The sequence below is a fragment of the Schistocerca serialis genome, chromosome 5 (assembly GCF_023864345.2).
Source record: "Schistocerca serialis cubense isolate TAMUIC-IGC-003099 chromosome 5, iqSchSeri2.2, whole genome shotgun sequence".
NCBI lineage: Eukaryota > Metazoa > Arthropoda > Insecta > Orthoptera > Acrididae > Schistocerca > Schistocerca serialis.
Window position 1 is genome coordinate 374,478,449 of NC_064642.1, and position 13,165 is coordinate 374,491,613.

The following is a 13,165-nucleotide window of genomic DNA, read 5'->3' on the forward strand; positions in this document are numbered from 1 at the left end:
TTCTCACGTCTCACACTCGTAATGAAAACCTCTGAACAGCCTATACCATCCTATTTTTCTGATAATGTAGGCGTGCCTCATGTATTATGTAAGACTTTTCAGAACTCCAGTAATAGTTATTTTACGAATTAATGCATCCACGTAAGTGGAACCATGATTCGTTAGAAAAGTAAGTTAGATAAGGATCAATTTCTGCATCATATATCCTATTCTAAATCCGTTCACAAAACTGCGAAGTTTGTGCAGTGTCATCCAGTTTAAGTACTTGCACTGCAGTTATTTTATACGGCTGTAACTTAAGAAAGTTCTTAGTCGTTTGAATAGAGCCGTAGGAAATTCACACTTGCTGAGGAAAGACATCGAACTAATTTTCTAGGAGATCTTTCCGAAGCGTGCGCAGTGTTATCCAGAGTTACTTCTGTGAGTACTATACGTGGTTGTCTGTGTTTCCTGTCAAGAACACTTCCCGTTTCGAGATTAGGAACTTCAACATCAGGAAATTCCTTTTTAAATAATCTCCTAACTGCATGCACTGATTTTGTAAGCACGTATACTCTTTGGCGAATCGAAAGTTGTATTTCGCCATTTTACTTGAAACACTTTCATTCAATACACTGTACTGCGTCTCTAACAAACACGTGCTACCTGGGCAAAAAAAAAAAAAAAAAAAAAAAAAAAAAAAAAAAAAAAAAAAGGTCTCGCAGAGAGGGGAAACATACTCCCCGCTAACGCTGCTGCCGGCCGGACCGGCAAGAAAATCCTCGCCAGGCAGCTGCATTAATGAATGATCACCCTTAGAATTCTTGGCGTCTTGTGTTAATGGCAGCTCACGGTGCCACTACAGAAAGCTACAAGCTGTGGCGTCACATTAGTTGCGGGTGTGAACGCTGCTTAAGATGCCGTCCTCATAGGTACCTGTGTTAACATACTACGGATCTGATAAACTAAACTAAAAATTGTTTGAAGTCTGTGCTGTCACAATTCTTTGTACACTGTTTATCAGATATGAATGGAACCAACAGGCTAATGCCCTCGTCGTTGACGGGATATTAAAATGCCTGTACATTATCTTTGTCCGGAAGAAGACTTCGCTGTGATCTTTGAAGTGGCGCGATCAGAGGAATGAAATAAACACACCCACGTGTACTGTCAGCCGTGTGTCTTATTGTTTATATATTTTTGTAAATATTGTTGTACGAGATGGATGAGACAACGTTGTTAAGTTATAAGACTCGAGCAGAACAAGCTGTAAGTAACGGTACGGTAAGACCACCACAGTAACCATTATACAGATTACAATTTCTTCACATAATTTCATCATATTTTTATTAGGAGGCTGCTATTGTTGCGTTAACTAAGGAGCTTGAGAATATAAAAGGAGGGAAATGTGTGAGTGAATTATCGAAAACCAACCCAGAAATTAAGAAATTAGCGGATGCAAATAACGCTTTGAAGTACCGAATACGAATTCTGCAGCGGGTGAGTATTTTATAGGTTTTACAGTGGCTACGTATTTGTTGTCGACGTTACTCTAATATTTGTGTTTGATGTGCGTACTCACGTTTCGAATCCTGTGTGACATGCGGGTTTGGGTAAAAGAAAGGAAATAGTCTTTGTTTTGACACACAGCCCCGAAGAAAATATGTATGTTATTACACGAGAAATCTACATACCATCGCGACCTAAGGATGCAGACAGATACGTTAGTACTTTGTGTACATAATATATGTTGATGAAGACGCCTATGACATTTGATGTGTTGAAAGCTGCCAAGTGCTCTTAAGGTAACATACTTGATTACAAGAATCTCAAGCTGAAAGAATACTTGCAACTGTCTGAGGTCTGGCTGATTATTTTATGGCATATTGATAGTAATGTGATATACATTGCTCCCCAGGTTTAAATTCGATATTTAAGTTATTTAGATACTCTTCAACCCTTGTGGCTATAGCACAGACGTACAAATAGACTGTTTCACATATATGACTACAGTAAGTGCATACAAGTAATAAGAAATTCCCCATTATTTACATGCAAACTCTTCTGCATTGTAAAACTCTGCTTATACTAAATAAAATCAGAAGTTTCTGAAATATCCTGTCATTCATAGTGTCCTGTAGATTCTTAATAGACAATTAATTAATCTCTTATGTGAGTATTTAGGGTGTTTCTTAACAACAGTGTTTGATATATTTCTCAGTTGGTCTTTATTTCTTCTCTTATTAAGTAACATCTGTGTTTGTGTCAAGTAATGTATTGTCTTTAATTAATGAAACTATTGTTCTATATATTTAAGAGCTGGAGATGTTAAAGTTTAGATGTTGAAAGGCATTTTTGCACGAGCAGTTTCTTTTTTATTGGTATGGCTTTTTTTTTTTTAAAGATACAAAAATTGTAATACTGCCCATACAGTAATGCCATACTGCAAGTATGGTTCAGAAGGAGGGCGGTGCATTGTACGCACAGTTTATTTACATATTGCGCAATCTCTTTCACAAGAAATGGCCTGTTACAGTTCTTAATTTACAGCAGATATTGCCTGTGTGTTTCCTCCATTGGAGCATATTGTGTAATATAATTCCAAAGTTTCATGCAGAGTTTACTAATTCCAGTCTTGTTTCATCTGTATCTATGTGATCTTTTTCTTTATCAGTGGACACCATGAACATTGGCTTTTTCCATTTCAAAAACACGTGTTGTATGTAATTCAAGATAATATTTTACACCTAGGTAACTAATAATATGCAGCTCTGTAACAGGATGTACTAAAAAGGAGTATGTCCTCCATGAACAGGTTTGAAATTTGTAATGGACGTTCATGGCATTTAGTAACATAGAACTGTTCTTGACCATTTGTGAAAGTGATGTTCATTACTGGCACATTTATTCTTTTCTGACTCTGAGTGCCATTTTTACAGTCCACTATGGCTTAACTGTACATCCATCTTGTTAAATGGTGGGATAAAATTGTTTTTCAGTAGTGAACTACCATCTAGAGCAACTTGATGGAGTAGCTTCATCTTACAGGAGCTACAAGTTTCCAGATATATATTGACTTGTGATCCTGAGGAAGGAGTCTTATTTAGGGATACCTCTATATTTGTATTTTTGAATTTACAGAAGTTTGAGTGTGGTCATTGATAACTATTCTCTCATTACAGTGGCTGGGATGTGTTTTCCATCCACAACCTTCAGCACAGTGTAATTCCTATCTCAAAACATGGATTCCTTAATGTGGTGACAGTAAGCATCATACATCTTTGAAGGCTTTGTAGTATTTATTACATTCAACCTCCAGTTATAAATAAATTATTTAAAATAATACATCAAATGATAGAGCAAATCAAACAATTGGAATTGGTCATTTCCCTTGACCTATATAAGTCAACTATAACTGCTGACACGAAAAAACCAACACCCACAACTACGAAAAACAAAACCAAAACCACAACACCTCGAAAATTAAAAATCCCTATGTAAATTAAGACACAGTCAATACACAATAAATGCACAAAACATTACAACTCGAGAAAAATAGACACAAAAAACAATTATGTACCACCAACAAATTTCGACTGGCTACCTCCCCCCCCCCCCCCCCCCCCTTTCTCTCTCTCTCTCTCTCTCTCTCTCTCTCTCTCTCTCTCTCTCTCTCTCTCTCTCTCACACACACACACACACACACACACACACACACACACACACACAGAATGACATCAACCACAACAAGATATCTACAAACACAACTAACTCGAACTCTGCACTGTAATGACGTCACACACCAAAACACCCTTACGTCATGGGTCAAAACAGATGGGTGGAATCGGACCCTTCTGTTGATCCAACTTTGCAAATGTGTTGTTGCATGATGATGAAGATTTTGTCATCTTCAGTGATGAATTGAAATTACACCTAAGTGGAAGTGAACACACATAATGTGTGCACGGGATGGTAAAGTTGCAGCAAGATTTCCTTAATTGACTTGTTTTTTTTGTGCCATATCCTGGTAAATAGTTTATGGGCCTTTCTTTTTCAGTGAAGCAACTGTAACCTGTGTTTCTTATCTTCATGCTTTAGAATTATGGCTCTTTTCTCAATTGGAAGAAGCTGAACCACATATTTGCCTCACTGGCATAACTCAGTACGTGACTGGTTAATCAACGTTGTACCAGACCGCTGCATTGACCATAAGATGCTAGACGGCAGAACTTGTATCGCAAATCTCCGTATTCACACACAATCTGAGATCATGCGATTTTTATCTTGGGGGTTCATAATGGATCATGTATATGTACTTTCCCTACCAAGTTATATACCTGACTTAAGAAACAGTAATATTGCAACAATTTTTCCAGACACACTGATCAAGGTTTGGGAAGAATTCAGCTATCAACTGGACATGGGTGAATGGTGCTCACATTGAACACTTTTAAGAAAAACTATTTGAGTTGTTGTTTCATTTGAAGTATTATTTATAATTTTAAGTTGAATGTAATAAGGCCTAGAAAGCCTTAAATCTGCGTATTCATTTTGAAACACCCTTTAGTTTGAATATTGTAATATAATTTGAGAGATACACAGATTAATACACACTACTATCATCTATATTTGCATGGTATGAAACATTTGGAATTGGTACTTCAGAGGCAATTAACCACATCCCCATTGGGATCAAAAGAATGAGGTGCAAACCCTTGGTTCTCAGATTCAGTTATCTTCAAAGAATTGGACACTAAAGTGATAGAGCTCTATAAGAACATTATTGTCAAGTGTAACAATGGGCTTTCTGGTTGTTTAGCTGCGGGTAATAAAGAATACTGTGATCCTCAGTTGGGAAAATCAGTCAAATCGTTTAAGAAAAATTTAGAGGAAAAAGTAGACAATGTGCACATGAAATTAAATTCTGTATTAAATACATCTGTAGAGCATTTTAAACCCTGTTGTTACGTAAAACCAACCAAAAATGAGGAGAATGAATGCCTGACATTTTATTTCAGTGCATCACATCTGGAAAAACTAACCCTTCTCATATTCCGAGTTCTGACAGTAATAAGTAACCAGGCTTAACTATAAATTATATTGTAAAATGTGCTGTGTTATTAAAAAGCCTTACAGTATACAATATTTAATTAATAAAAAGCAGTGATATTATAGGGCATTATCAAACTGTATGAACAAAATATCAGTGAGAGAAATGAGATGGGATCAGGGATGATGAGACAGTTAAACCAGATTTGATACTATGTTTGGCAATTTTTTCCATTTTTTAAAAAAAAAAATATATATTTTGGCCCAATAAGGCCACTGTTATGTAGTTCTTGCATTGAGATAACAATGTGTTGTGCTTTCTGAACAGCTGCAATATGGAACAACTTCAAAAATCATTTACAAAGGTCAGGTGGCATATAATCCCTAAATGTAAATTTAGGTGCTTCATTCTGTGTTCAGAAAGGGGGGGGGGGATGGCTTAAAATAAGTGTAAAATATTATAAAGTAACAATAAATGAGTGATACCCCCTAATGCGGAACTTCGGTGCTACAAGACAGTTGTGCCTGGAGTATTACATGTCTTGAGGAACTACGTCTCTAGGAGGCAACTCAAAAACTAATGGAATTAGAAAGGAGAACCGAAAAATTCTTGGGAAAAGCTGTGATTCCACTAATTTAAATGGCATGCAGATTAAAAGAAAAATATAGACCTATGTACAGCAGTAAGCAGGTTTACTGATGCTGTACATAGATTGTATGGTCACATCTGTGGAATAGGCAACACTAGATTAAAAGAAATTAAGCGGGACTTAAATGAATGCCACAAAAGATTCCATCAGAGAACACAAAGCCTTTGGAATCCTAGTTGAAAATTACACATTCCCAGAGAAAGCTAAAAAGACTACTCGAAAACAGTGGGCAGAGGAACACTAGAAACAACATAGTAAATTGTAGGAGAGATTTTGAAAAGAGAAGAACAAAAGGAAGCTGTCAGACCTAGCTAATAAGTTCAAACTGTACTTTAACTGTGCATAAGAAAGAAAGAAGTGGAAGAAAGAACATTAAATACAGCATTCTGTACACATACTCTTTGTGTATTTATGTTGTGTAGTAAAGACATACAACACTTTTTAACAACTGCAATATCTGCTACAATGATAAAGCGTAGATGTTAACCATAGGGGGAAGTTTATGTGATAGTGCAGCATACATAATGGTAGCTTATGCTTCCACATCAGAAAGAGCCATGTTATACAATTCTAAATGAGTAGCAGTAATTTACAGGTCCTAGTAATAAAGGGTACTAGCCAAAAGTAATTGAAATTTCACCTGTGAAATTCCTTAAGTTTTTGGGAAATAATATACAGAAATTATATGAATGCATTGAAAAGATTATGGCAAAAAAAAGATCACTAGGTTTTTAATATCAACGAGGATAGATTGCTACTCACTGTAAAGATAACACGTTGAGTTGCAGACAGGCAAAATGAAAAGACTGTTGCACACTAAGCTTTCAACCAAAGCCTTCTTCAGAATGAAGGAAAAACAGATACACACATGCAAGTAGGCGCACCTCACACACACGGTGGCTATCTCTAGCTGCTTAGGCCAGACTTGATGTTTTTCTTATGGATAGAATATTTCATCATCTTTTGGTCATGCATCCAGCACAGCAGTACTAGGTATACACAGATGGTTTGTAGAGGTCCTTTCGAGGACTGTGAAGCTCTTATACTAAAAACTGAACTCTTAGCTGCTGTTGTTATGGTCTTCAGTCATGAACTGGTTTGATGCAGCTCTCCATGCTACTGTATCCTGTGCAAGCTTCTTAATCTCCCAGTACTTATTGCAACCTACATCCTTCTGACTCTGCTTAGTTTATTCATCTCTTGGTCTCCCTCTATGATTTTTACCCTCCACACTGCCATCCAATGTTAAATTTGTGATCCCCTGATGCCTCAGAACATGTGCTACCAACCGGTCCCTTCTTGTCATGTTGTGCCACCAACTCCTCTTCTCCCCAATTCTATTCAGTACCTCCTCATTAGTTATGTGACCTTCCCATCTAATCTTCAGCATTCTTCTGTGGCACCACATTTTGAAAGCTTCTGTTCTCTTCTTGCCCAAACTATTTATCGTCCATGTTTCACTTCCATACATGGCTACACTCCATACAAATACTTTCAGAAATGACTTCCTGACACTTAAATCTATACTCGATGTTAACAAATTTCTCTTCTTCAGAAACGCTTTCTTTGCCATTGCCAGTCTACATTTTATATCTTCTCTACTTCGACCATCATCAGTTATTTTGCTCTCCAAATAGCAAAACTCCTTTACTAATTTAAGTGTCTCATTTCCTAATCTAATTCCCTCAGCATCACCCGACTAAATTCGAATACATTCCATTATCATCGTTTGGCTTTTGTTGATGTTCATCTTATATCCTCCTTTCAACCCACTATCCATTCCGTTCAACTGCTCTTCCAAGTCCTTTGCTGTCTCTGATAGAATTACAATGTCATCGGCGAACCTCCAAGTTTTTATTTCTTCTCCATAGATTTTAATACCTACTCTGAATTTTTCTTTTGTTTCCTTTACTGCTTGCTCAATATACAGATTGAATAACATCGGGGAGAGGCTAAAACCTTGTCTCACTCCCTTCCCAACCACTGCTTCCCTTTCATGTCCCTCGACTCTTATAGCTGCCATCTGGTTTCTGTACAAATTGTAAATAGCCTTTTGCTCCCTGTATTTTACCCGTGCCACCTTTAGAATTTGAAAGAGAGTATTCCAGTCAACATTGTCAAAAGCTTTCTCTAAGTTTACAAATGCTAGAATCGTTGGTTTGCGTTTCCTTAATCTTTCTTCTAAGATAAGTCGTAAGGTCAGTATTGCCTCACGTGTTCCAACATTTCTACGGAATCCAAACTGTTCTTCCCTGAGGCCACCTTCTACCAGTTTTTCCATTCGTCTGTAAAGAATTTGCATTAGTATTTTGCAGCTGTGACTTATTAAACTGATAGTTTGGTAATTGTCACATCTGACAACACCTGATTTCTTTGGGATTGGAATTATTATATTCTTCTTGAAGTCTGAGGATATTTTGCCTGTCTCATATATCTTGCTCAGCAGATGGTAGAGTTTTGTCAGGACTGGCTCTCCCAAGGCCGTCAGTAATTCTAATGGAATGTTGTCTACTCCCGGGGCCTTGTTTTGACTCAGGTTTTTCAGTGCTCTGTCAAACTCTTCACACAGTATTGTATCTCCCATTTCATCTTCATCCTCTTCCATTTCCATAATATTTTCCTCAAGTACATCGCCCTTGTATAGACCCTCTGTATACTCCTTCCACCTTCAGGCTTTCCCTTCTTTGCTTAGAACTGGGTTTCCATCTGAGCTCTTGATATTCGTACAAGTGGCTCTCTTTTCTCCAAAGGTCTCTTTAATTTTCCTGTAGGCAGTATCTATCTTGCCCCTAGTGAGATAAGCCTCTACGCCCTTACATTGTCCTCTAGCCATCCCTGCTTAGCCATTTTGCACTTTCTTTCGATCTCATTTTTGAGACGTTTGTATTCCTTTTTGCCTGCTTCATTTACTGCATTTTTATAATTTCTCCTTTCATCAATTAAATTAAATATTTCTTCTGCTACCCAAGGATTTCTATTAGCCCTTTTCTTTTTACCTACTTGATCCTCTGCTGCCTTCACTACTTCATCCCTCAAAGCTACCCATTCTTTTTCTACTGTATTTCTTTCCCCTATTCCTGTCAATTGTTCCCTTATGCTCTCCCTGAAACTCTGTACAACCTCTGGTTTAGTCGATTTATCCAGGTTCCATCTTCTTAAATTCCCACCTTTTTGCAGTTTCTTCAGTTTTAATCTACAGTTCATAACCAATAGATTGTGGTCAGAGTCCACATCTGCCCCTGGAAATGTCTTACAATTTAAAACCTGGTTCCTAAATCTCTGTCTTATCATTATATAGTCTATCTGATACCTTCTAGTATCTCCAGGATTCTTCCATGTATACAACCTTCTTTTATAATTCTTGAACCAAGTGTTAGCTATGATAATAATAATAATAGCAGTAATAATTGTTATTAATAATAATGCTGCATAATATGTCAAATTTATCAAAAGATAATTTGATTGAGAAAAGTAACAAATTATGATACAGAATTGCTTTCTAGTTCGTAATTTTGGAGGCAAAATATTTAGTGTTGCCAAAGGATGCACATAAAAGTAGAAGTAACAAGACTATCCTAGTTTTCGAATCTAAGAATGTCTTCCTCAGGTAGAAGAGGAGAGGCTGAGGAAGATTAAAAAGGAAGGGGGGCTCACCAGACCTCAGGTTGAGACAGACCCATCTGTAGTATGATGAACGGTGTATCCCTCGTATCTTGGGGTCTGAGTGACCTGCCCTTCCTTTGTAACGTCCTTTTACCTATACTTCTCTCCTCCCTGAAGAAGGAACTATTCGTGCTGAAAGCTAAGTAGTGTGCTGTCACTTTTGATTTTATATGTATCTTTCAGCAGCACTACAAATTTTGCCTCGTGAAGTACTGGGCAACAGTGGTGTCTCATAGTTCATTATGTTAATTCCGAGTTAGTAATAACAAGAGGATAGGGAAGCTGTTGAATTTGACCTGTTGTTATTAAACCGTCCTTACAGTCTATTGGAGAAATTTAGGAAAATATACTTTAGGAGACTATTCTGTGTACTAATTACAAAAATATCTTGTAAATTCCAACAGTATTATGAAAATGATGGATTGCTTCTCGCCATATAGAGGAGATGTTGGGTTGTAGACAGACACTATGAAAAGACTTCTATACATATAAGTTTTCAGCCAAAAGGCCTTCTTCTGAACTAGAAAACACACACATGTTCAAATAAGCCCAAATACACGCAGATGACTCTCTCTGGCCACTGTGGCCAGAGACACGTGTGTGAGTTGCGCTTGTGTAATTGTGTGTGTTTTCTGCTTCAGAAGAAGGCCTTTTGGCTGAAAGCTTAAATGTACAGTAGTCTTTTTGTTGTGCCTGCCTGCAACTCAGTGTCTCCTGTATATGATGAGTAGCAAATCTGTCCTTTCAAATAATATTGTTGTTATTCCAGCCTTACTTTCCATTATTTAATTTCACCAAATTCCGTTAATTTTACTATCAGTAACAGTCAGCTCAACTGTAAATAGCGTACAGGGAATAAATTTCCCCAAAGAAATGCTTTCAACTTCGGCTCGAGAATATGGAGCTCTCCCTCCCTCCCTCCCTTTTTGCCCATCCAGAAATATGTTGAAAATGTATGCCGCACACACTAATTTGGATGCTAGATAATGACAAAGTTTCCCCATAAGTACCATGTCTATTTCCTATGTACTCTGATATGTGCATCTATTCCTTTGAAAAAGTTGTGTGTTGTTAACAGCACACATCATCAGAGAGTAAATATACTGCAGTTTTGAGTAAATGTACTGCAGTTACCAAATGACTCCCCAGCATTTTAACTACAGTAGTGATCAACATGAATTAATAATACAAATTATCTACATGGCATAGTTTTGTACTAAAAATATCCTTTATGCCGTGTAGTTTGAGGTGCCATGTCACAGATTGCGTGGCCCGGGGACTGATGACCTCGGCAGTTTGGTCCCTTAGGAATTCACACACACAATATCCTTTTTGATTGAACTTATTTCCCAAAATATTATCCATTGTGATGCCAAGGATTGAGATTGTTTAAAGTGAATCAGCCTAAGTTAGTGCCAATGAAGGTGGATGATATCCTGATTGTGGAAATGCTAATACTCTTTGGCAGGTCAAGAATACTTACCTTCCATCAGTGTTTCCATCCTCTTTATTTGTTACCAATGCATTTCCTCTGGTTTATCAGTTCAACATATATTCACAAAACCTTTATTTTCTCCATGTTTTCTTCTTGTTCTTGTCTGCTAACTTCACTGTGTGTCATATATTCGTAATGAACAAGTTACACATAATTTTCTTGTTTTGTTTTCAGTCTATCAAAGAAGAGGAAGAAAAGAATAAACAACAGGGAAAGATCATGGATGGAAAGGTATATTTTTGATAGAGTGAACTAATAACAATAGTAATTTACTTTCCTAAAACTTGTCTTAATACAATTTTGTGTGTGTGGAAGCGGGAGAGCGCGCTCGTGATAGCAGCTGAGAACGCAATAAATGTGGTACATTTGAGAGGGAATTCTTACATCATTTACGTTTTGTCTTTAATGTATAGCAAATTTGAGTGTGGTTTAATAGTTCACTATTTTTGCTACTGTGTGATTTTTTCATAGCAGGTTTTATTATTCACCTTACTGCCTGCAGCTAATGTTACTGAGTTTAGGATGACAAATTAACATTGTTATGCCTATCGAAAGCTCTTCATCCAATAGTGTAGATAAACATATTTACCTGAGTATACATTTTTGTAAGAGTCTCGTGGAGAAAATTTTATTTTTAACATTTTCTGACTAATGAAAATTAAAAACTTGATGTGAAGTATCTGCCAAAATAGTTAACCTTATATCTATTCTAAACATATGCCATTTATTGATTATCTGCATTTGGTAATACATGGAGAATTAAAGTAAACAAAAAAGAAACAGTTTATGTAACTTTGTAGCTCCACTGCCGTTTTTGCTTACTATTTAAGCCAGATTTTTGTGATATCACTATTTTTAATAACAATGGTGGTGGTGGTGGTGGTAGTAATAGTAGTAGTAGTAGTAGTAGTAGTAATAGAAAAATGCGAAGTTATTGATACTAATAGAAATAATAATAATTACTGATACCATTATCTAGCGCGATTCTTGGAGCTAGTGTGTGATATTGGACCCTGTCCTGAAATCTTGGTTGTTGTGACAGACTGATCTGTAGTGTGGTCCAAGATAAAGAAGGTTTTTGAGTTGATGAAGCCGGTGAAATGTAAATATGAAGTAATTGTTGTGGTATCAGACTGACCTAGCGTGACTTAATATTTGCACGTACATCATATTTAAATGCACTTTGCCATATTTAACATTCTTTCCGTCATAAAAAGTAAAACTGCAGTATAATTTTAGAAAATATTCATTAGATAATGGGCAAGTCTCTGACATGTATTTTGATGTGTATTACACATATAAATAAGTTACATGGTGGTGTCTGCTGTGTAACTTTTATCAATATTAAGCTTTCAGAATGAGATTTTCACTCTGCAGCGGAGTGTGCACTGAAATGAAACTTCCTGGCAGATTAAAACTGTGTGCCCGACCGAGACTCGAACTTGGGACCTTTGCCTTTCGCGGGCAAGTGCTCTACCAACTGAGCTACCGAAGCACGACTCACGCCCGGTACTCACAGCTTTACTTCTGCCAGTATCTCTTCTCCTACCTTCCAAACTTTACAGAAGCTCTCCTGCGAATCTTGCAGAACTGCCCGCGAAAGGCAAAGGTCCCAAGTTCGAGTCTCGGTCAGGCACACAGTTTTAATCTGCCAGGAAGTTTAATATTAAGCTGTTTACATCTGTATATGTCGCGATTATTTCTGAGGTATTAGCTGGTGTGGGACCTTATAGCAGAGCTGCAGTTGCTTGAATGAAACAAGCAACAATGAAATTTGTAATAATGGTTGTCACAAGCATTCGACTGGTTCTTCCAAGTATGTGGTGATTTCTGAGGTTGCGTTTATAATGGGAACTTAGAATACAGTTGTTTTTTCTGAATGCATAGTGGATGTCACATCTATGTTGATGTGAGAATGCAACAATATCCGTTTGTCTCTTGTTTCCGAGGAAGGTGTCTGCCCACTGTTCTCATAGGTTGTGTAGAACTGGTGGTTGGCATATCCCTTTTCCTTCCACCATGCCACGCGGTGAGGATCATTGTTGAGTATCCGTCCAATTTTAAAGTCAGTTGAATTGAGACTGCAAATGGATTCAGGAAAACTGCACTTGAAATGTGGTAGACGTTCATCAGAAACCGAGGAATGTGGCGTACATTCCCATGGTTGGCAGCATGACAAAATTTGCTGTCTGCTCCCCATTCCCCTCCTCAAATTTGTCCTAGTTCTCAGCCAAGGTGGTGTCACTTGTTTCCCCTCCAACCCTTCCACATTCATCAAAATAAATCAGCATGTGATGTCAACTGCCAAAGCTTTGTCTGTAAATGAAGA

At 37.3% G+C, this 13,165-nt stretch overlaps 1 protein-coding gene across 2 annotated transcripts in view; it reads left to right on the forward strand.

The window, feature by feature from the left end:
- The first annotated feature begins 1,078 nt into the window (after positions 1-1,078).
- Positions 1,079-13,165, forward strand: part of LOC126481483 (arginine--tRNA ligase, cytoplasmic) — a 139,447-nt gene continuing 127,360 nt past the window's right edge. The window contains exons 1-3 of one of the 2 annotated variants that reach the window (XM_050105262.1): positions 1,079-1,248; positions 1,333-1,479; positions 11,011-11,067. In XM_050105262.1, coding sequence (XP_049961219.1) covers positions 1,201-1,248; positions 1,333-1,479; positions 11,011-11,067 — 252 coding nt within the window. In that variant the 5' untranslated portion in view covers positions 1,079-1,200. Of the gene's footprint in view, positions 1,259-1,332; positions 1,480-11,010; positions 11,068-13,165 lie in introns of both variants that reach the window. The other variant, XM_050105263.1, reaches the window with a different exon arrangement.